The following is a 24,809-nucleotide window of genomic DNA, read 5'->3' as shown; positions in this document are numbered from 1 at the left end:
TGACCATAGAGGCATGTGATCCTATATAGAAGGATCACATGCGCTCTGTGATCATTTCAGGGAGAAGAACGGTTGGCTGTGTTTACAACAGCCGACCGTCCTTCTCTCTCAGCGGGGAGCAATCTTAGGTGTCAGGCGGCAATCGGAGCTGCCTGACCCGTGCATCGGCTTCCCTGCTGCCGAGCTCGCCCCCTAGCTTCCCGCGCCCGTCGACTTAGGTCTAGGTTGGTTTGTGCAGGAGAGCCACCCTGCCGCAAACGGACTCCGACTTTGAAACGTTTTAAGGGTTTTTCCTGGAAACTAAACAGGTTTGAGTAAAGAAGGCAAGGTGCGTCTAATCCTGGAACTTAAGGCGCTGAACTGCTTTGTGTGGGTGTAGAAGTTTAGAATGGAGTAGGGGGCAGTATAACCCAATAACCCAGCATATCCCTTTGACAAAAGTTGGTTGTTAGACCAGCTTCTGTCGGACAGACCGATGTACGGCAGGAACTAGCTCATTTTCAGACTGTGTGTACCCAGCTTTAGGCCTCATGCACACTGAAAGTTTTGACAGCTGCTGTTTTTGGTGTCAGACATTTTTTTTTCTACAGCCAATAAAATCCCTAGCATGTAATCCTATGTGTCCATGCACACATAGGCTGTTATCAGCCGTTTTTGGCAGGGGCGTTTTTCTGGCTGGAAAAAAATCCCAGAACTAGTGGGTTTTGAGAGGAGTTTTTCAGCTGTAAAAACGCTTGAACTCTGATAAAAGCTGAAAAGCACAGCTGTTTGGCGTTTAGCAAAGTTTTTTTTTTTTTAGCCATAAGCTTTTTGTGGGAGTATGGTTTTGCTAAAAAAAAAAAAACTCTACAGCTGAAAAAAGCTAAAAGCTGCTGCAAAAAATCGGGAAAACTCGTACAGCTACAGCTTTCCACTGGCGTTTTGATAGCGTCCAGTGTGCATGAGGCCTTAGACTTCAGTCTTCAAGCCATCCAACTCTCTGCTTCTGCATGAGAGTCTTGGGGCTTAGGATTATGCTCGTGATACTGCTTTGCTACAAACCTGAGGCAAGCTGGTAGTAGGAGCTGTTGTACTCCTTAACAGCCCTACTTCTTTTTTTGGTAGCACAACCTAAACATTTTAAGACTTCCTGTGTCCCTCAGTGGGCTCCCAAGAAAAGGATTTTACAGCGTATACAAAAGTCCTATTTTTTGACCCAGTTGCCTTTTGATAATGTTTTAATATCTGCTTGGCTGTAACAAATTGGATATTGAATCGGTGATTATGATTTCATTTCTTTGTTTTCTTAATTTGCAGTTGGCAGCTCGTGGGTTCAAGAATCCTAATGTGCCTTCTAATGCAGGTGGAGCAGCTCCAGGCTCTCCCATCCATGCAGTCCACGGAGATGTTGGAGGTTCCCCAGTCAGAGGCCAGTCTCAAATAAAACCTAGTGCACCAGCAATCTCTATGACCTCTGCATTGAAGAATGTGGGAGCTGTAAGTTTAACAATTTAATTTGAATTCAGATCATTTTACATATATACAGCTTTAATATATCCTATTCTCAAACCCTCATTTTTAAGGGGACCCTATTGAAGATGTGAAGGCCTAGGAAAAAAAAAAGAGAAATTTAGAAAAAATACTTTTTTTTCCTACATTTATTTATTTTTACAGCAGTTTTTTTTTTTCTAGAAAAAATGGGAAAAAATGCAAGTGTGGAATATGTGCTTTTGCAATGATAAATAATATATCTATGCAATGAACATGCAACAGAACTATGTAACATGAAGACCTATATGAAAGATTTCTGAGACTTTATGTAAAGTCTTCTTATTGTAAGTTCTCAGCTGAAGACAAGCAAATCCTGAAATACAATGCAAGTACACGTCTCATGCAGTTTTCAAACAAGAGAAATGTGCATTTCTGCCACTAGGGGGCACTGCAGGGAAAAGGCTCCAATTTAGTTTGCTTGTGGGCTTCATCTTGTAGAGCCTACAGTTGGGTGATGCTTGGAATACAGTAGATAATGGTTTCTGTCCTCTCAAGCCTTAATTGACAGGTAACAGGATGAATTTGTCTGACACATTATAAGTTATATTAATGTTTTCCACTATCACAACATCATTTTTACCTATAGTCTGGTCAGTAAGTTTGTTTTTCCTTTCCTCCTCTCAGTAAAATGGTGAGACCAACCTCTATAATTTGGAAATATTTTCATAGTGCAATTGCTGCTGAGAGCAAAGCTGCAATGTACAAATATTGTGAGAAGTGTTCTTTTCCAAATGCTACAAGGATGACAAAACACATCCTGGCGTGCAAGAGGTGCCCCATAAACATTAAAAATACTTTATGGAAAGAAATGATGAGGGATAGAATGAAAGTGTGAGTAGCTTTTCCCTCCAGAGTTTTCATTCCAGAAACACTCATGCTGCTGCTTCTGGATTATCACAGTGTTTCTTCCCCAGCAGCATCTTCAAGTAAGGGAGTGTTACAGACCACAGAAATAAACAATACTTTCATTTATAGAGAAAATGACACCTGAAAATCGGGAGAAAATTGTTTAAGCTCTTGGATCAGCATTGTCAATTACTGAAATGCACATTGGCAGGAAGCTTTCATAATATGAAGATAAAGGGGGGGGGGGGGTTAAGTTATCAGTTCTCATGTATAGGTGAAATGTTCTTACTATACAGTCTTGGATATTCCATTTGTAACAAAAATGTTAAAAGCATTTTATTTTATTAGCAGTTTATTTACTGAATAAGCTATACATTTTATTTCAAGCATAATACTTTTAAATACACTATTTCGCTTTCCAAGTGTAACAAAATCACTTTCAATTTGTAAAACAACTCCACACTGAATTTTCTTTTTTTTTCCCATGGCTTCAGCATTTCCGGAGATTTTACATCTCCAGACCCTGTTATGCTAGAATTTCTAAATTGAAGCATACGTGTAAATGAAGACTGTGAAGACTCACCTTTTCCTAAATACTGAAAACCTGTCAAGGTTACCTGTGCAAAACAGTTTTTATTGAATATAGATGCAGAGATGAGATAAATAAATTTTTTTATAAACCGAGTTTATGCTGAATGCAGGAAAACACTAGAAAACATGTTTAGGTGTGGTTTCTGCTGAAATATATTTCTTTCCTCTTTATTCTAATGAAAGTTTAAAGAAGACACAGAAATCAGGGATACCACCGAAGACTCCAAAAAACCAGAAACCTCAATCCAGGTTAGCGTTCCTCCTTTTTCTTTACTACTGTCATTTTAATGTCCTTGAAACTAATTTATTTTAGTAATTATTAAAGCAATCCTGAAGACAGTGAGCTCTCTCTAAACAGCACCTTGGCATTGTATCCTTTGGGTGTATATAGCTCGAGTGAAATACATAAAACCGTGGCCAAATTTGTTACCCTTACATACGCAAAAAAAAAAGTAAGAAGCTTGAAACTGACAAAAGTCAGTGGCCACCCATTATTATTTATCTCAAATTTACTAAAAATCAGATTCTTGATTCAACATAAAATTTTTAAATACACAAATAAAATGGTATGGACAGAAATTGTTTTTAATGTGTGAAGGCGCCTAATCCCAACAGTGCTAAAAAAAAACTATTTTAACTGCTGCCCCTTAAAATTTAGTAACACATTAAATTATTAAATAAATAGAAAAGTAAGGCGCTGTTAATTATATGTGCATCTAAAAATGTGTATATACTCGAAAAACAAATTTAAATATAAAAGTTTAAATAAAAATTAGATGACGTTCATGCTAAACTCAATTAAAACCAAAGGGTCATAAGATGTAAAAACAAATACACTATTACCCACATGTGCATCTTAAGGTGTCAAAGTGCCTAAAATCAATAAACATGTTAATTCATGCACAAGACATACTAATAACATGGATGCATAATAAATAATAAAATGTGCAAACTAAAAATACAAAAAGTGCTCAAGTGCATAAATATGATGAGTAAACAAACTCTTGAAATCAGATGGATAAATAATTCCAGACAAATGTAACAGTCCATAAACAATAAAGAAATGATGGATCTATCCCAAACACTAACACCGTACCTGAAGAATCACTTCTTAATGCCCATTCCACCTCGTGAATCAGTTCACACTAATGCTCACTAGAAAGTCCCTGGTCACTGGGACCTAAACAGCTTTTTAAAATATCTGGGATTCCAAATGCTCTCTCTCCTCTCAATCACCAGGGTCAATATGGAAGCAAGAGACAGAGACAGATAATGGTGCAACTTTGTTTAATTGTAAGGGCCTACATCAAAAAAAGCGCTGCAAAAGTAATGTGCCCAGACTGGCACCAGTTGGAACAATAAGACTGAAATTGCACCCCCCTCCGTGAGGCCAGATGAGGAGCTCACCCTTCCCCTTGCACTCCAAGGTCGCGGCCGGCTGCGTTCCAAGTGAGTGTAGGAAGTGATGTCTCTGGAAACTCCGGAAGCTCAGACAGTGTTCGGGCAACAATGCAGTTCGTTGTATAGCATCATCAGGAAATCCGATTCACTGTCTGATCTAGGGGGTTCAAGTAGCCAATAGATTCATATGATTGGATACCAGTAATTGACCGCAAACCAAATGTATTGTCCTGTTTAAACCGCGAACAACTGGACACTTATTAAGCTAATATAATTTCCTTGAAAGCTTAATTTCTCTTTCGTTCATCGACTGACACAGCGCTCTATAAACCATAACTACTGGGTTATATTGTCTCCTCCAGTAGTAGGACTAGGCAGAACAAAAAACACCTGGCTATGCCCATGGACTGTCCTCAGCTGGTATATAACCCCAATCTGCTCTAGGTAATCAGTTTCATTATGTCTAGTCAGGAGTAAGGACCAAGGCTCCTGGCTGGGATCTCTGGTCCTTGTCATTTTTTCTCCTTCCTTATATCTTTTTTGTATTTTCACTTGGGAGATCTACAATTAACTGCTGGGCTGGGCGACAGGCTGGATAATCTATATCCAGTTGTCGTCACCCCCCCCCCCCCCCAGCCAGCGAGCGCGTGCAGACCACAGCTAGGCGCTAGGCCGGCTGTGACATAGCCTCAAGGACAGAGGCTATGTCAGAGAACGTCTCGCAGGGTCGCATGCAACTGGGCGTGGGTCTTTTTTGCAGAAGTCCCTTGGTCGACAGCTACCCTACTTCAGTGGCAAGGATTCTGTCTGGATTGTTACCCGCACCACAGTCCCCCCTCTCCCCTTTTGCCTGTTTTTTTTTTGGGGTTGACGTGGGTAACCTCAAGGGACGGTCAAACCTGCCTGCAGGTTTCCTCCTCCCATCCTAAAATCACTTGGTGACCTGGGCTTCTCCCACTCCCTTTCCCCCTTATCTAGACCTAAAGTCTGGTGGAGGTCCCAGGGCAGAGGATGCAGCAGAAGACCCTGGGGTCTCCCCCCGCTATTCTCTCTCTATAACGGTTCTGGGATAGTGTGTGTCCTGCCCTGGTAGTCTAGAGGGGTACCATTGTGGGAGACCCCTAGGTGCATGCCCTAACTGGGTTTAGTGCAGGGGGTTCTAGTGCAGAGATCGGTGCAGAGTGCGCAGTGGAGTCTCCCCTAAGGTGTGTCCTATCTGTAGACTACAATACTTTTAGGGGCAGTCCCCTTGCAGAGGGCGCAGCATTGCAGAGGGCACAGGGAAGATCTTGGCAGCGTGCTTCAGCATCTCTAGCTGCGGGCGGCCATCTTGAAGTCCAATGACATCATGGCGGCCATTTTCCCTTGGTCTGGCTGGTCTCCGGCTGGTGACCAGGTTTGTGTAGCCCGATGTCACGGTGGCCATTTTACCCTAGTCCGGGAGATGCCAGAGGTGCCGAAGCTCCTCCTCTACCTCAGTTTCCGCTTCCTGTGCCCGGGACATATTAAAAGATATGGCGTCCATGGTGTTGCTGGGTTTGAATTCCTCTGCATTCCTCTAGTCGATAAGGTGAGTTCTTGGGGCTCCCTGTTATCGCTCTCTCTGCTGATGGGTACTCTGAGCCTTGGGGGGGAATCCTTTAGTGGGACAAAAAGATTGTTTTTGTACTGCAAGGTCTTCTTTTCCTTATGGATCCTCAGGGTCACATCCCCTGCCACTGACCCCCTCCATGGAGGTAGCAGGTCCCTCGGAACCCCAGCTTTCCATGGTTGCACTGACGGCGGTCCTACAGTCCTTAGTGTCCGGGGTGGAAGTGGCGTGCAGGCAAAGGCCCAGGAGGAAACATTCCCCGCTTTCCCCTGCTCAGTCTGTCTTATCGGATTCTGAGCCTGATGCTGCTGTGGACGCTGCCCGTCCAGGGGGGCTTAATATCACACCCCCAGATCCATACGATAGGATGATTCCTCCATGGTCGCAGCAGCGAATGAAAAAGCACTGGTAGACGCACTTATTACTGCAGTGCGTGAGACTTTAAAAATGGAGGATGCGGCTGATGTAGCCACGGACCTGGCTGTGTCGTTTGGTACACATAAGTCTACTCAAACTCCGAAGGTGTTTCCTTATGTACCTTATTTTTACAGGTTTTCCTGTCAAGAATGGAAACAACCAAAATTACTCTGTAGTCCCCAAACGTTTTGCTGTACGTTACCCTTTTGAGGAGTCCCTTTTAAAGAAGTGGACTATATGTAGAATAACGTGCAGCGCTAAAAAAATACTCAATAAAGAAGTACAATGATTAAAGTGAACAATGTGACTAAAATATCATAAAAGTCCCAAGTGCAAAAACGTAAAAATCAATTCCAGGGTGATGTGCGTGATCCACGTAGGACAACAGATCCCAACACAAAGAGGAAAGACATATGATTACGCTCACCGGAACAAATGGACCCAACTTGTCATATGACAAAAGGGTCAGATAGGCTCATAAGATATCCTGAGGGTCTTCAAACTGCAGTAGAGGATGTTCACGTTTGCAGTCAAAGGGCCAGATGTAGTAAATCTCCCCTTTCCCCAGATTACATGGAAAGGATAATCCCAGACAAAGCAAACATAGTGTAATTCCACTTAAAATAAATGTATTAAAAGTAAAAAATACACCTACAAACATCCAGGCATATTAGGCAGTGAATGACAGAGACATGAATCCAGCAATCTTTGGCATAGTCCTGGCTGCATGAGGCAAAGTCCTGACGTGTTTAATCAAAAATGATTTTATCAAAGGTAAATGCATTTCATAATGCACAAACAGCATATACAAAACATTAGAATTGGGAGCCATATACATATATTATCAATGGTTAAGCTCTAAATATCGATTTTCCTCACATACATTAGGGGTATAGACTAATTTTGATTTATCAATAAATCAATTAAATAGTAAACCTTTTTAATAATCTATTTACAGTTTTGTGTTATCTTCTCTTTTCAGTGTTTCTGGAATTCTGTTTTAATAACTTGGTTTTAAAATTTCTGAAACTATTGATTATATTTTGTGTGTGTGCTTTCAAGTCGGTTTTGTATATTTTAATATATTTATATTAAATATAATTATATATTATTATTAGAAGTTAACCCTAAATTAACAATAACCAGGGGGGAAATGATATCAAGAATATTATCATATAAATCTTCAGGACATCTGGTTTCAGTGCGTAGTTTTTATGGTCTTTTATTGCATTTTCAAGCCCATCATGTGCTTCATTCTACAAGTTTCATACATGTTTATGCAAGCTTGAAAGATTACTGTTAAAAACGAACTACCTGCGCTAAGAGTAACTGCCTAGATACTTATATTTATAATGTTACTAACAGCTGCACTCACTGTGTTGCACGTATCCATACCAAAACATATATAAGAAGAAAGAATGTTACCCTGTCATTAAAAGTGCTTTAAATGCTAAATAAAAAAAAAAAAAAAAATGGAATCCAGTGCTATTCTAACACAAATACCCATGCATAGAAGTGCACTGAAAAATTCATAAAATACAATTCATTACTCCTATACCACAACAATTCTGTAAAGATTGTCCGTGCAGCAAGGATAATAATTAATGATGACTAGAAGGGACTATGTTCACAACGGTATTTACACTATTTTGGAAATCAAAATATTGGAGCATGGACCTAGTAATGTGACATTCTTTTCCTTTTTAGAATGAAAAACGTCAAATACTTAAGAGATTAAATCAGAACCTTAAAGCTCAGGAAGAAGAGGAATGTGTACACAAGAATGTTGAGGAAAAGACCCCGAAAGTAAATACGGAGGACCCTAACCAGAATGGGGAGCAAGCATCTGCTGACCGGAAGAAATGGCAGCCTGAACCCCCTCCAGTGATTCCCCTTTCACAACTTACTCTTGTGGAGGATACTTTATATGCGGGTCAAAGTAAGCTGCCAGCATCGTCGAGATACTATAATCCCATGACCCTTGCATTAGTCTATAGTCTATCTTGGTAACTTGGTTTTATGCTAAACTGTACGGGGAAACTGCCCCTGATGTATCCTTAATAGGAAATAAAAGTATAATTCATTAGTTTAAGGTAAGGTAAGCAACAGCTGGATTGATAAGGAGTTGTAGGTTTCCAGGGGGAAATATCCCTACGAAGCTGCTCAAATATAAGAATGCTTGCAGATGATTTAACTTACTGATGTCCTTTCAAAAGAAGTAGGATTACATTTTAATGAGGTTTTTTATTAGATTTTTTACAGGGAGCATGCATCCTCATTGGATTGTATTCACTGAATAGTTTTCCCTGCTAAAGGGATCCTGTCAGGACAGACATCTAGGATCTACCATTACTACTTAGTGCTCAGGAGTGATCCTCTTCCTCACGTTACTTCTTGCTCATTTAATCCCAACCTCCTGACCCCACTTTTTTTGTTTTTGATTCGTGGCTCCCAAAGCAGTGAAACCAGGATAACTTTGACATCCATGCAACTTTAGGAATAATTCTGCAACCGCAGCTTCCAAAACTTTCTCTGCCATTTTCCTTTTTAAAAGACTGTTACATTTTTGACTAAAGCAATGGTCTTTTTGAACACATAAGATTTGCTTTTGTTATCATATGTTTTTTAGATCTTACAGTTGGTGGTGTAATAAAACTGGATGAAGGAGATCACCAGAGGCGTGAATGGGGGAAGAGTCCAGTAGAATCTGTTGTGAAATTGCTTGGTGAAGCACAACTCCAGCTCCAGACTGAAATGCTACAAGTAACTAATGGTGAGAGCAAGAGGCTAGACTAAGCACATGTGAGACCAAACAAGTCATCTGGACATTTAAAAATGTGACATCTACCAGCAGATGCAAGTTTGTAGAGGAAGAGATTAGGAAGGGTAAATACTGTACTTGGTTCTTTAACCACTTCAAGGAATGGAATGGTGACAAACTACGGTACTTAAAAATCTCCAAAGTAGCCTCTTTAAACATTTTTAACAGTCACCTGTTTAGAGTTACAGAGGAGGTCTTGCAGTAAAATTGTTGCTCTTGCTCAAAAAATGACCGCTGCAATACCTCACATGTATGATTTGAACACTGTTTACATTTGCAGGTGCGACTTACATATGTGTTTTCTTTGGTGCGCGGGCACGGAGGGATGGGGCACTTTAAAATGTGGAGTTTTTGAATACTTTGGATTTTTTTAAACTGGCGCCGTTGGCTGCTGAGTAAATCGGAATTGATGTTGCGAGATCGCTTCCAGGTTACTACATCTGAGACCCGATGAAAGCCAATGCCAGCTTTGTTCAGGTCTCTGCTCAGTCGGCAGACAAACTGGCTGGTCATTCTAGTCTCCCGGTGGGATGGGAAACCTGGGCTGAGTGGTGGGAGGGGGGGGTACATCCCCTGGGACATCCCCTCCCGCTGCTTGTAATAACAGCCGAGCGGCTGCTTAGCCGCATCAGTTGTTATTACTTAAAAGCCGACTGGCTGCTCTGAAAAAAAAAACGGTAGCAGGGTAATGCAAGTGCAGGCATTACCCCGGTACAACCACTTCAGCAAAATGACCTACAGGGGTTGCAAGGGTGATCTTGAAATGGATTACACCTTTACCAATAAACTGCCTATGCAGATAAGGGGTGTCTGTAGATAAAAACAAGCTGTGCAGTTACGACCAAAGTTGATGAATAATGCCCTTGTTATAGATACCTCATGAAGCCTTACTGGAATACTTTTAGGACATTTGCTAAGGACTGCTGCCAAGAGAGGCCTAGTGTTACTGCTCACCTTCACCATCACAGGAATGAGCTCCTTCTCTGATTCAAACCCCCCACACATGCGCTTTTTCTCCCTTGATGTAGTAGCTCTAAGCTCAGCATTTCATAGCTCATTCATTTAATGGTGAACGTGAGCAGTAACACTAGGTCTCTCTTAGCAGTGGCCCTTGGCAACATCCTAGTAGTTTGCCAGTCAGGCTTCATTACATTAATGGCCTACAGCAAGTGCAACATTCAATTTTGGTCAAAGCTGCACAGCTTGTCTTGTTTTATTTTACAGACACCCCCTATCTTTTTGGTAAAGGTGAACTAACCCTTTAAAAGCTTTCACTCTTAGTGCTACCCCCCATCTATTTAAAAGCTATTGTGACCGAGATAGAATGTAATACCAGCCACCTCCCTTTTTTTTTTTTTATTGCTCACACTTTTTGGGTACCATCATCACTGTGCAGGAAGTGAGGGGAATCTTTCCAAAAAGGGCACTATCAACAATAAAACTTGAGATGTTCTGACTCCTTCTGACTGTACTAAAAGTAAGTGTGTTCTTTACTTTCTCTCTTTAAAGAAATTTTCCCTCACTACCTGGTCAGGTAACCCTTGACACTAAAGTGAATGGACCATTTCCCAGTGCCTACACATCAATATTACACCTTACAGAGGTTATTATACTGTCCAAAACTAAACAAAAAGAAAAAAAGTTTTGACTTCTGTTTCACTCATGTAAGACAGGCAAAGCTTTTATCCAGACAAGAATAGTTATGCTTTATATCAAAACTTTTTAAACCAGGGGGCAGTTTAGTGTTCTAGAGACTTTAAGAGACTGTGTAGAAAAATAGTAGAAAAGGTCCTGACTTCAGTGGGAAAAAAAAACCCTATCCCATCGTTGGTGTCATTGGGAGGAATTGTGCCCCACCATTGGTGACTTGAGGCCCAATTGTTTGGTGCCATTCGAAGGATTTGTGCCCTTTCATTGAAGTCAGTGAGGGCAGAATTGTACACCATTGTTGGTTTCAGTGGATGAAATAGTGCCCCAGGGACCGCAGTTTGGAGACCACTGCCTTATCTTTGATTTCCTTTCTACCCTGTTTGTCATTCTCCGCTGCACAAAAGTTTACTGAGAGCATGACGAATTCTCCCACAGCATACCAAATTTGCCACATTCACACTTGAGCATTTTTCAGCTTGTTTTCTTACATTTGACATCCCTCAACATGCAGAATCCCATTCTTTCGAATTGCCCATTTTCGCACTTGTACACTCAATTGCCCCTATACGCTTCTGTGGGTGCGCCTGTAAAGCCGTGACACGCGCATTTGTGCGTGGTTTTTACGCCTGGAAAAACTTCTCTCCTTTAGAACTACTCTCCTTTCCTTTCCCAGTCCAGGAAACAAACAAAGCTTGATACACGTGCAAAAACACCTCCCTAAAGCTTGTAAAGAAAAGCTTAAAAATCACTAGGAATACACTTTGCTCAGGTGTGAATTCAAGCCAAGAGCTGCTATTATAAGGAGATGTAACCAAACATTGTTCAAAATACACCAAAACTTAGATCACTGAAATGAATACCGGAAAATATTATCTGCTTTTCATACCTACATTGCAACTTATTGTTTGCTTCCAAACCATAGGATGATAATTTGCATTTTTAAAAGCTCCCATTACATGAAGAAAAAAATAGCTTACTGTTTCTTGTTGGTAACAGCACTGCAAGAACCCACAATGTTTATGAATATGTGTAAAATCATAAATGCTTTGAGTGATGGTATTATAGGTTGGATCTGTTTAAATGTTAAAGTATTAATCAAGTTTACTGAGGCCAGTCACCTGCGCCTTGTCCATTTTTTCCATAACATTCCTGTTCTGATAAGAGAGATGGATCCTAGTCATGCCGAAATCAAGCTGATCATCTGGTATAAAATTGTGTGACTGGAAACTTTCTGTGATGTTAATGGCGAGCAATCTGATTTTGTATATAACATAGTGTATAATGGATTGCGAGCTACCAGTGCTAATAAAAAAGGTGGTATTCAGAATGGCCTTTGTTCACAAGGTAAGGATGTGGATCACGGTTATGGACCACGTCTGTTTGTTACAATATGTCTACTGAGTAGACTTTTATTTGTTAAAAAAAAAAAACTGCTGACACTCCTGTAAATTCTTTGATTTGTAGGTACTCTTCATACTGAAGAAGTTGAGAATAAAACCCGGTCACATATTCAGGAAACTTGTAAACCTTCATCTGTGGACATGGACTCATTAATCTCACCTAATGGACAAAGAGTACCTGTGGTTGAAAGTTCGACTTCCTTAGACATGGCTTCCGTAGTCACCACTGACGAGACTGAGGATCATCTTTGTGGTAAGAGAAAGACTGATAACTAAGGATTATACTAGACTGTTAAAAATGGTACAAAGAGCAATGATGTATATTAAAATGTGTTTTTTTTTTGCAAAACCATTTTTCTCTTACGTCCTCCGACAGTCGCCGCCTCTTCATATTCGTCACATATGGGGTATTAGACTTTGCTCCGAAGGAGTAGCTAGGCAACAGAATATGTTAACAATAAAGCTTTAACATATCCCACCCTCAAGGGGTGGTCCCCTCAGTCAATACCCTCCTACTTCCTGCAACCATATCTCAGTTTTAATGTCTAGCTTGTCAGGAGTGGCTGGCTCTCTCTGTGCTGGGACTTTTTGTCCCAGACTCTTTCTTCTTTTTGATATTTTGTTTGAGTTTTCTCTCTACCTTTACTTAGCTGTTATTTTTGTCAGCATTAGTTAGTTCTTCGGACGAAGAGGATCATGCGGACTGGGTCTCGGGCTGATCCCCCTGGTCGCAGGTCGTGGGTCAGTGGCTTCCCAGTCTGCCATCGAGCGTTCAGCCAGGTAACGCTCCTGGCACGGTGAACGACCCATCCCTGTTCGGTGCAGGGATGATTGGTGAGGTGGCTACCTCACCGGACGCTGTGCGGTTTCTGAACCGCCATTGTGTGCGTCTTGAATTGCGACTCTCCCTGCCTCATGTGCAGCGGCTTGTTCGCCTGTGCGGGTTCCCCACGCCATGTGAGGTAAGTGTATCTATGTGGGGACCTGTCTGTCTGGGGGGGGTCTCAGTCTGGGACTGTGTAACCTGCCTTTAATCACACTGCTTGTCTCCCTATATCTCGGCTGCATGCTGTGGGCTGCAAGGGGGGGGGGAGCTGTATGACACTGAGTATGTCAGGCTGGGCAGTGTGAGGAGCTGTGTGCTGTGGGGCATGTTTTTAATGGCATGTTGGGGCATATACAGCGATCGCTGCGGCGATCTAACATGTATCCATATAATGGGATAATATTGTGTGTGATTTTATGCACTGTGGAGCGGCGATTTCGGCGCCAAACGGCGCCATTTTACCGGCGCCCGCTCCGGCCGCATGGTTTACATGCACGGCGGCCATTTTCTTGTAGCCTCCATAGGCTTACATAGAGCGCCCTGGCAGCATCACTTCCTCTCTCCTGGAAGCACCGATCGAGGCAGCAGCAGCAGCGGAGTCTCCTCAGGTTTTATCCTTCTATTCCTGTGTTCCATTGCCTGTATTCAGTCTGTATATTCCCTGTGGGGGTCTCATTGTGCCTGAGTGTGGTGCGGTGGGCTGCGCTTGCCGCGCTTGCTGTAAGGGGGCAGTTAACCCTTGGTTGTCTGGCATACAGGGGCAATGGATTCTCAGGAGGGCAAGTTTCCCACAGTATTGGTGGAAAGCCAGGGGACCGCTGTTTCCCCCCCAGGGGGGGATTTGGCCACGATTGTGGCTGGCCTTGCTGCACAGGTGCAAATGCTGGTGGCTGCTCAATCTACTAAACGGCCCAGAGTTGCTCTGTCCTCTGATTCTGAGGGTGAAGGTGATGGGGCTGTTCTGGCGGGGACCCCCCTATCGGGGTCCCGCTCCTCTCTTGATCTAGTGGGGTCTGAGGTAGAGGCTGAAGTTGAGGGGGTTGATAATTCTCCCCCTGGCTCGCCTGAAGAGCTTGCAATCATGGATGAGTTGATTGCTTCCATTAAGCAGACGCTACGTTTGCAGGACGAGGTGTGTCCCCCAGCTGCCTTGGCGGCTTATGGGACGCAGAGAAAACGCAGGACGCCGCAGGTTTTTCCCTGCAATGCTGATTTTCAGCGCGCTGTTAAGGACCAATGGCGCGATTTGCGCAAGCCTTTTGCGGTACCAAGTAAATTTAAGCTGCGTTATCCTTTCTCGCCTGCCACTGATGAACGGTGGTGTGTGCCTCCGCCAGTGGATCATGCTATTGCGGTTTTGAACAAAGCCACTGCGATCCCTGCAGAGGGATCCCCTGTTTTCCGTGATGCCACGGATAGGAGACTGGAGTCTCTTGCCCGTCATACTTATTCTGTTACGGGTTCTATGCTTAAGGCTCTGTTTGCTTCTCTCATGGCGGCCCAGGCGATCGCAAGTTGGACGCAGATGCTTAGGCGCGTCCTAGTGGCCGATTCGGCCTCGGCGGCGACCCTGGATATGGTGGATCAGATCCACCAGGGTGTCATGTATCTGTGTGATGCGGACCTGGACCTGATTCCGTTGGCCGCGCGTGTGCACAGCGTGGCGGTGTTGTCTCGCCGCCTGGTTTGGTTGAAATGTTGGTCGGTGGACCAATCTTCACGTAAAACCTTAGCCAATCTGCCTTATGATGGGTCTCGCCTTTTTGGGGAGTCCCTGGATGTGTTGATTAAGGGGATTACCGGGGGTAAGAGCACTCTCTTGCCCCATTTCCCCAAGGCTAAGGGGGCTTCTGGGAAGAAGCATGCTCATTTTCGGCCCCCTCAGGGGTCCTTTCGTGCCTTTCGGCCGCACTACAAGGGCAAACCGTTCAAGGGCCAGGGCTCTCAGAAGAAACCCTGGTCTGGGAAACAGAAGTCCGGCCAATCCGGACCTGCGGCCCATAACAGTTCGGCCTGATGGGGCGCCCTCACCCAGTTTTGGGGTGGGGGGACGCTTGCTCGGTTTTCTTCAGCCCTGGTTGGCCCGTGTGCGGGACAGATGGGTTCTGGAAATCGTTCGATCTGGTTACAAGATCGAGTTTCTCTCTCGGCCAGAGAGCAGATTTTTTCCCTCAAATCTACAACTGTCTCCAGAGCGCCTGCGGGATCTGCACCTGGCGGTGCGGGACCTGAGGGCTCAGGGAGTGGTGGTTCCGGTGCCTCATCGGGACAGATTTCGGGGGTTTTATTCCAATCTGTTCACCGTGCCCAGAAAGGAGGGCAAGGTTCGTCCTATTCTGGACTTGAAAGCTCTGAACCGCTCTGTGCGGGTTCGCAAGTTCCGCATGGAATCCCTGCGCTCGGTGGTGGCTGCCCTGGTTCCGGGGAATTCATGGCCTCCATCGATTTGAAGGATGCGTATCTTCACATCCCCATATTCGAGGGTCATCAGAGATACCTTCGATTTGCCATTGCGGAGGATCACTACCAGTTCGTGGCGTTGCCCTTTGGGCTCGCCTCGGCTCCGCGGGTCTTCACCAAGGTGCTTGCACCGGTTCTGGCATTATTGAGAGCCCAGGGCATTTCTGTCCTGGGGTATCTGGACGACATTCTGATTCGGTCTGCGACCAGTCAGGGTCTGGAGAAGGACCTGTCTGTCACGATGCAAACTCTGCAGGAGTTCGGTTGGACGATAAATGTTCCAAAGTCGACACTGAGTCCGTCGGTTCGTCTTCCCTATCTGGGAATGATACTGGACTCGGTGCAGGCGAAGGTCTTCCTGCCGGAAGACAAACTCAGGACTCTTCAGGAGGAAGTCAGGTCCCTCAGGGACGTTCCGAACTCGTCTCTGCGGACGTGTATGAGATGTCTGGGATTGATGGTCTCGGCTTTCGAGGCGATTCCTTTCGCGCAGTTTCACACGCGGGGTCTCCAGGCGGAGATCTTGTCCAAGTGGGACGGGCGACCTCAATCTCTGGATCTTCAGATCTCGTTGAGTCATCGCACCAGGGAAAACCTTCTGTGGTGGCTCCAGTCCCCGTTGGTGTCCGGGGGCAAGTCGTTTCGTCCGATCTCGTGGACGATAATCACCACGGATGCCAGCCTGTCGGGCTGGGGGGGTGTTCTGGGCGTTCTGTCCGCCCAGGGGACCTGGTCGGAGGGGGAGTCTTCCCTCCCGATCAACATTCTGGAATTGCGTGCGATAAGGCTCTGTCTTCATCGCTGGACGGACCGGCTGCAGGGCTGCCCGGTTCGGGTGCAGACGGACAATGCCACGGCGGTGGCCTACATCAACCACCAAGGGGGCACCAGGAGTGCCCGAGCGGCTCGAGAAGTGGCCGACATTCTGTCTTGGGCCGAGACTCATGTCCCGGCGATAACGGCGGTTCACATTCCGGGAGTGGAGAACTGGCAGGCGGACTATCTGAGTCGCCAGACCCTGGATCAGGGGGAATGGTCTCTCCACCCGGCTGTCTTCCAGATGTTGTGCGCGAAGTGGGGTCTTCCAGATGTGGACCTGTTCGCGTCTCGCCTCAACTACAAGGTGAAGAGGTTCGTGGCAAGGACGCGCGACCCTCGGGCAGACGCGTCGGACGCGTTAGTGGCCCCGTGGCATCAGTACAGGCTGATGTACGCGTTTCCACCGATTCAGTTGCTGTCCCGGTTCCTTCGCAGGTTACACTCGGAACGCAGCACGGTGATTCTTGTGGCACCGGACTGGCCTCGCCGGTCCTGGTACGCAGACCTCGTGAATCTGGCGGTCGACGCCCCCTGGCGTCTGCCTCTTCGGGACGATCTACTGTCTCAAGGACCGATTTACCATCCTGCTTTACAGTCGCTGGCTTTGACGGCCTGGCTGTTGAGACCGAGGTCCTGAAGGAGAAGGGTCTCTCTCCAGAGGTTGTTCATACCTTGATCAACGCGAGGAAGTCTTCCTCGGGAAAGGTTTATTACCGTACTTGGAAGGCCTATTTTGCCTGGTGTGAGTCCAGGGGGTTTTCACCCCGCACGTACTCGGTTTCCCGTGTGCTGTCTTTCCTTCAGACGGGTGTCGATCAGCGTTTGGCGCTGGCTACGATAAAGGGTCAGGTGTCTGCGCTGGCCGTTCTGTTTCAACGTCCCGTGGCTTCCAACTCCTTGGTTGGCACTTTTATTCAGGGTGTGCGGCATCTGGTTCCTCCTAGGAGGGATCCTTTGCCCCCTTGGGACTTGAATCTAGTCCTGTCTGTGTTACAACGTGCTCCTTTTGAACAGATCAGGGAGATATCGTTGTCTATGTTGTCCAAAAAGGTCGCCTTTTTTGGTGGCGATCACTTCGGCTCGCAGAGTGTCGGAACTGGCGGCTTTGTCCTGCAAGTCTCCGTACCTGGTTGTTCATTTGGATAAGGTGGTCTTGCGACCTAATCCTTCTTTTCTGCCGAAACGAGTTTCGGAATTCCATCTTAACGAGGATATTGTTTTGCCTTCGTTGTGCACGAAGCCTAAACATCCAAAGGAGGTGAGACTACATTCTCTGGATGTTGTTCGGGCGATTAGGGTTTACCTTAAATCGACTGAGTCTTTTCGAAAGACGGACTCCTTGTTTGTTCTTCCAGAGGGTCCTCGGAAGGGCATGGCGGCTTCCGCCTCTACCATTGCCAAATGGATCAGGCAGACCATTGAACAGGCCTATGCCTTGCAGGGGAAGGTTCCCCCTGTGCCTGTGAAGGCGCACTCTACTAGATCTCTGAGTACGTCTTGGGCCTGTCGTCATGGGGCTTCTGTAGCCCAGGTGTGTAAGGCGGCGACTTGGTCGACCGTACACACTTTCTCAAAATTCTACAAAGTAGATGTTCAGGCATCGGCGGATGCTTCCTTTGGCCGCAAGGTTCTTAGTGCGGCTGTTCCCTAGGGTCCCTTGTTGGGGACTCCTGGCTGTTGGGATAAGTTTTTGTATCCCCTGGTTTTTTGTCTTTTCCTGGGTTGTTGCTCCTGTTGAGCACTTATTTTTGCTGTTGCCCAGCTGGTTTCCTTCCTTTGGTAAGGTTCCTTTCTTTGATGTGGAGACTGCGTTGCCTTTCGGCGCGGATGCGTTTCCCACCCCTCATGTTTGCACTGCTTTGGGACGTCCCCATATGTGACGAATATGAAGAGGCGGCGACTGTCGGAGGACGTAAGAGAAAACGGAATTTTTGTAAAATCTTACCTGTAAAATTCCTTTCTCTGAGTCCTCCGACAGTCGCCGCCCCCGCCCCTCTTTTGGGGTTTGAATGTATACTCTACTGCTATTCCACTAAAACTGAGATATGGTTGCAGGAAGTAGGAGGGTATTGACTGAGGGGACCACCCCTTGAGGGTGGGATATGTTAAAGCTTTATTGTTAACATATTCTGTTGCCTAGCTACTCCTTCGGAGCAAAGTCTAATACCCCATATGTGACGAATATGAAGAGGCGGCGACTGTCGGAGGACTCAGAGAAAGGAATTTTACAGGTAAGATTTTACAAAAATTCAGTTTTTTCATCCTTTTTAAGTTTGAATGGGAACATTTAGTTTTGTCTGCAAAATAAGCGGTAAGGGAAAATAACTGATAGTGACACCTTTTTCAGGGACAACTGTTTAAAAGGGTATTTCATTTCCCCTCATTTTGGAGATTTCCTGTAACTTGCTGTTGCGTCTCTAGGACAGGAAGTGAAGGGAACTCTCCCCAGTGGTGCATTGTTTTAACCCTTTCCTGCTGTTTCCAAAGCTAAACAGAAGTTTATAATCATACATTACAGGACACATAATCTTTGTATAGGACAAATAGGTTATGCACCTAGCTTCAGGTGGTTGAACACTGGAAAAATAAGCTGGCAAGGCCAAAGAGCTACCTTCCATTTAGCTGCTTGGACCACAAGGCACTGTGGTATGTCAGGACTGTGCCCCTGTCTAGGGAACCCAGTGTGCTGCTGCTGCAGACCCTGGCCAGTACTTTCCTTTTTAGCTACAGTTCACAGCAGGAGTTACAGCCACTGCCAAAACGTGCTTGCTACCACAGGAGTTTGGCACCGGGCTACGCCACTTTCAGTAGCAGTTCATTGTGCGATTTTAAGCTGCTGCCATAATTTAAAGTTGCTGCTATTTATTCTGTTGCTCCTGGGGGCTCCTCTGTACCTGCAGTGCGTTGGTCCCTCCAGGGCGTACTATGCAGGCACATGCCACTTAGTCTCTCAGGTGCATCGTTGTTGGCACATCCACTACCAGTCTTCTCCCTCCTGGCTAAACAGCACCGCAATCCCTCTAGGGGAGGGGTCTGCAGCATTTCCCCCAACGGTCTTGATTCTGATAGTACTGACCACTGCCCCGGTCTGAATTGCTACATTCCTGGGAGGCTTTCTTTTGTCTTTCCACAGTCACCATGCCTGCTTTTATGGAAATGTGGTTTTCCCTGTTAGAATCCTCACATCGCAGGGGCATAAGCGGGCTTCCTCTGCCTCTTCTCCACAGTCCATATCTTATTCTTGTGTTCCCTGAAGAGGAGTACGAGGGCTCCTCACCTGACTTGGGGGACTCCGCACAAGAGGATGCATAATCTCCTGATTATCTCTTCCAAGATACAGGACTTTATTTCTGTCCTTGTTGATGCGGTACTTTCATGTTTTGCCCTGCAGTAGCTGGAGTCAACCCAGACAAAGGTCATCAGTCTTGAAAGAAAGCCAGAACATTTCTTGTACATTTGCTTTTGGAGCCTGTATTGTATGGTGACTGGCCTCATGCAGAAAAAAATCTTCGTCCCTCCCAAGCACTTTTCTCCCCAATATTTTGCGGAGGGGTCCCTGTCATGATCTCAGTCATTTCCTGCCCTAACAAAAACTTACAATCCCTGCTGAGGATGTCGAGGACCCTGTGGTTAAGCAGTTAGAAGCCCTCCTTAAAGCCATGTTTTCTCTGGCTGGTTCTGCTGTGTTTTCTTTCCACAGATTCCTGGCACTTTCAGCTTCCAATTTTCTTTATTGTGACAAATAAACAGTTTTAAAATCATTCGGCCAATGACCGTTTCACATGAACAAGCTCACGCTTTCACACATGGAATACTCACTCTGGGGAATCATCCATTTAACTAAGAGAAAATCAGTCCTAATTAGTTCCCCCAGCTATACAATGCAACCTTCCATCACTGTGTCGGTCTGATCCACTTGTCTTTCATCAGTTGGAACTCCAATGGCTCCCGCTGCTCTCAGCCATTCCTGTGAGAGAGCAGAGAGTGCCGTTGCAGACGGGCACCGCTCTAAATTGATACAGGACTCGGCAAAGTATTTAGGGAGGGGAGGGGGAGATCAGGTGCAGAAAGGTTTTTTACCATAATGTGTAGATCACATTAAAGTGGTTGTAAAGGCTCAAGTTCTTTTTACTTCGTGCATTCTATGCATGAAGGTAAAAAAACCTGTGTACAGCAGCGCCCCCAGCCCCCCTAAAAGTTACCTGAGCCCTATCTAGATCCAGCAATGTGCATGAGAGCCTTGGCTCTCCTCCCTCATTGGCTCCCGCTACTGTCAATCACAGCCAGTAAGCCAATGAGGAGAGAGCGCAAGCAGGGCCTTGTCCATTCACACACAGAGCAGTACCACGGGGTGAGCCTGCTCAGGTGACCCCCATGACGAGCTGCCTGCTATGGGGGCACTAGGCAGGAGGGATGGGCCTTGAGCGCCTGCAGGGGACTGAGAAGAGGAGGATTGGGGCTGCTCTGTGCAAAAGCATTGCATGGAGCATGTAAGTATACCATGTCTGTTAAAGGTTTGATTTTTATTTTTAAAATCACTTTAAGGTAAAAACCTTATGACTTTAGAACCACTTAAAAAAAAAAAAAAAAAAGGAAAAAGAAACTATCAATACTATTTTATTTATTTTTTTTCTTAAAATGTCCTAGAATAAGAATCATGCCACAGGGCTTCTATAATCCATTTTATTCATCTGCAGTCATCTAGAAGACATGAGTATTACTGAGTACATGGTAATCGTGACAAATTTTCTATAATTTGCAGCAAATGCTTGTGGAGGGATTTAATGGATGTGATGTCTTCTTATCAGTCACAATAAGTGTTGGAAAATCGTTTTAGACATAGAAGTCTGGAAAATCATCCTCTCAACACATTTCATTGCCCATCTCTATGTATTTTTTTTGTTTTACGGTTTCTTTGATTTAAATAAAGGTTACATGAGAGCTCAACCTAAAGCTATTAATATACTTTTGTCTTGGGGATGATGGGCTAACCTTGATGCAAGTATCTGAAGATACAGAGCTTTATTCCCTGAATCATTTCCCCTTGTAGTTTACACTGCTATAGCTGTTTTTGTTGAAGGTATATTCCCATGAGAGTCAATGGAGCCATGACATAGTGCTAACATAGCCTATTGTGTGCTAAAATGGGGAAAAGATTTCCAGCAGCTGATCTTCCTAGTCGAAGAGCATAATTTATGTTCAAGAAAATACCAACAAATTATGATTTAATTCAACTAAGCAGTAATTCTTTTGAATTATGTACTGTATTCTAACAGAGAGCTTAAGTCTTGAGATCAGCATTCAGTACTCAAAGGCAGGAAAAACATTTGGAGCTACTCCTAACTTGCATGTTGTATACATGTTCTTTTCAGTCACTGATGGCACAGGGATGTGTCATTTAGCTGCTCCTCCTTTATTGTATAGTCAGAGGCTTTGTCTTACACCAGGCCGCGTTGCTTGACTGCTGTTTAGTCTGTAAAAAGGCCAAGGACTTGGCTGTTTGTTGCCTAGGTCACAAGACTGGCTGAACTGCATTTCAAATCCTTTGGCAAGTAAACAGTTCACCTAGACATTATGTGTTTATTAAGCTGTTGACAATAGGTTCAGCATTAACAAGGTAATGGATACTTAAACCCATGAATAAATGTTTAATATATTACATCTAATCAGTCCTCAGATGTACAGGCCGCAATAATTTACATTTTTTATGCGAAGATTATTTTCAGTACAGGAAATACCTTATGATCTTGCCTGAAATGCAGTGTCCTTTTCCTTTCCTATGAGTTAAACAGAAACTGGTTCTAAAGGCAAAAGGTTTTTTACCTTAAAGTAGAAGTAAGTTTCCAGCACTAACTTTTACCCTATAGGGCTCTGGTTTAGAAGATATTTACTGTACATGCAGCCAGTGACATCACTGGCACATGCGCTCTGAAGAAAAAGCCACTCGGGCGTGGTTTAAGCATGGCCACGTGAGGACGTTCCCTTTCAGAGCTCCCGGCCTGTGGCTTCCTATCAGCCTACTTAGAAAGCACTATCAGCCCTACCTGCCGCTGGCACCGGACCCACGATTTCCCCCGACATTCCGAGGCTCACAGCAGGGGGCGTCTTGTGCTATGGATCACTTCCTGAGACCATTTAAGCTGGCGGCCTCCACTCCAGATGCGGCCAAGATAGCGCCGGCGCGCTCTGCTTCCTTCTCGCAGCCTTAGGGGATCCTGGAGACGTTTGGCCAGGATGCGCTTTGCGCCAAGGTGACTTCCATCTTTAATAGGTACCTGGATCGACCCCCTAAGACGGAAATTGTCATCGACAGAGTTCACAGGACCTTGGGTCCCCAATTCACAGCTTCTGATAGACCCAGGGATGTGCTTTGCCACCTCCATTCCTTCAACCTTAAGGAGGAAATCCTCCAGCGGGCATGGCAGGTGGGCATTTTGGATTTTGATGGGGCCGCGGTTCACTTGCTGCCGGATGTTTCCCGCAAGACGCTGCAAATGCGCAGAACCCTTAAACCCTTGCTTGAGCGGCTTGGGGAACAGGGTCTCACTTACAAATGGGGTCACCCCTTTCATGTCATAGTGAAAAATGGCACTAGATCCTTCTACTTATGCCACCCTTCTGGTCTTCCTGACCTATTCCAGTTTGCTGAAATGGAACCCATGTAGGTGCCAAATTGGCTGACGGCGGCGGGCGCCCCAGAGCTTCTTCCCAGTACATCCAGAGATGGCCCTCGTGAGGACCGCTACAACCGCCGCCCACGGAGGGGCAGACATCGGGACTCCAGAAGGCCCAGGCCATAAAGAGATGGTTTTTGGCTGCTCATGTTGGGGCTACATGTCATTGATTGCTCTGTTTTTGTGAGTGAACCTACTAGGTTTTTGAAGGGGGGATGTTCATACCCACCACTGCTGGATGTTTGAACTTGACTGGTTTCTCCACCGGACACAAAAGGGGGCCCTCCCCCTTTTTTTTTTGCCATTTTACCATACGCCGGCTCATTGCCCGGGTGTGGCTCCTTTTCTATGATGTACTATGTCCATTGCTCTGGAAAATTTGTGTTTTTTATTTTTTTCTTATTAGCGGGTGGAGATACGGTTAGGCTCGGCCGGTTCTGGGGATGAGCCCTTTTGTGGGTCACGTACCATACATTGGCACCGTTATTCCCCCACGAGACAGAGGTTCTTCCTCGTGGTGGAACACAGGAGGGTCCCCTGGTACCGCAGTTTGTGTGGGCAATCAGAGGTTGGCGGGTCCCTGGCACTGGCCGTGCTGCCCTGGTTGGACTTATGATGTGGGTAGGGTGCTTCGTTCCCTTCTTCCAGACTGCGGACTTAATTGATGCTCTTTTGGTTTTCTTGCTTCCATGTTGCCTTGTTGATGTGCCTTTTTCTACTGTTTTGCACATGATCTGGTCTTTCCCGTGTTGGGTGCCACGCCATTTGGTCACAACCCCCTTTTTTATTTTGTTGTTTTTTTTTTTTTGTTTTTTTTTGCAATTCCTGGGCTAAGCATTTTCTCCCGGGGAAGCCGAATGGCCGTGGCTCTGAGCCTATCCGTGCTTTGCCGCTTCCCCCATTAGGCCATCTTTGCCCTGGTGGCAGATGAATATCTCTATAGAGATTTATTGGTATTTTAAGCCTCTCCATTTCTATTTAGTATCTTCTTCCTTTTTTCTTTTCTCGCTCTCTTGCACTCTTTCTCCGTCTATCTTCTCCTCCCGACTTTCCCTCTCCTCCCCTCCTCTTTGGGGTTTTTTTTTTCCCTATCTCCTCCCCCCACCCCATTTTGGACTGGTTCTTGTCCGAATCATGGTCTTGAAGGTTCTTTCTTGGCACGTAGAGGGCTTGAATTCGCCTGTAAAGCGCACTAGTTGCCTATCGGAACTCGTCAGAGGGCGCAGGTCGTCTTTCTACAGGAGACCCATTGTCGGAGCGATAAGATACCAAAATTTTGCAATAAACAGTTTCCAACGGTCTACCATAGTTCTTCTCCATCCTCTAAATCCAAAGGGACCAGTATCCTCTTAGTGGGTTCTCTCCCTTAGCAATTCCAGGACATGCACTCCGATCAAGAGGGACGTCGTTTTCTCTTGCTTAAGGGCACGATCTACAATCATATGGTCACTCTAGCTACTTTTTACCTACCAAATAGTAACCAACTTCCTGCCCTGGAAAAGTTCCTTGCCACTTTGCACACCTTCCTCGAGGGTACCTTGATCTTGGGAGGGGACTTCAATCTTTGCCTGGACCCACGGGTTGATTCCTCTGGTGGTGCCTCCTCTATAATGAGCGGAGTTTGGTGGATATATGGAGGATTCTCCACCCCCGTGAGAGGGATTACACCTTTTACTCCGCGGTACACGACTCTTATACCAGTATCGATTCTTTTCTTGATTCAACACTCGTCCATTTCGTTAACCTCCAAAGCTGAGATTGGGCATATCGTTCTGTCAGACCA

The 24,809-nt window shown here is 45.4% G+C and overlaps 1 protein-coding gene across 5 annotated transcripts in view; it reads left to right on the top strand.

Moving 5' to 3' along the window:
* NEK1 (NIMA related kinase 1) overlaps positions 1-24,809 on the top strand; it is a 334,451-nt gene that overhangs the window by 226,121 nt on the left and 83,521 nt on the right. For all 5 annotated transcript variants that reach the window (XM_082243984.1, XM_082243982.1, XM_082243981.1 and 2 more), the window contains 5 exons: positions 1,297-1,476; positions 3,151-3,216; positions 8,084-8,315; positions 9,006-9,149; positions 12,312-12,500. In XM_082243984.1, coding sequence (XP_082100110.1) covers positions 1,297-1,476; positions 3,151-3,216; positions 8,084-8,315; positions 9,006-9,149; positions 12,312-12,500 — 811 coding nt within the window. The remainder of the gene's footprint in view (positions 1-1,296; positions 1,477-3,150; positions 3,217-8,083; positions 8,316-9,005; positions 9,150-12,311; positions 12,501-24,809) is intronic.

Source organism: Pelophylax lessonae, assembly GCF_965119305.1.
Source record: "Pelophylax lessonae genome assembly, chromosome: 1".
Classification (NCBI taxonomy): domain Eukaryota; kingdom Metazoa; phylum Chordata; class Amphibia; order Anura; family Ranidae; genus Pelophylax; species Pelophylax lessonae.
The sequence above is the reverse complement of the archived record's forward strand: the minus strand, read 5'-3'. Positions and strand labels throughout refer to the sequence as shown.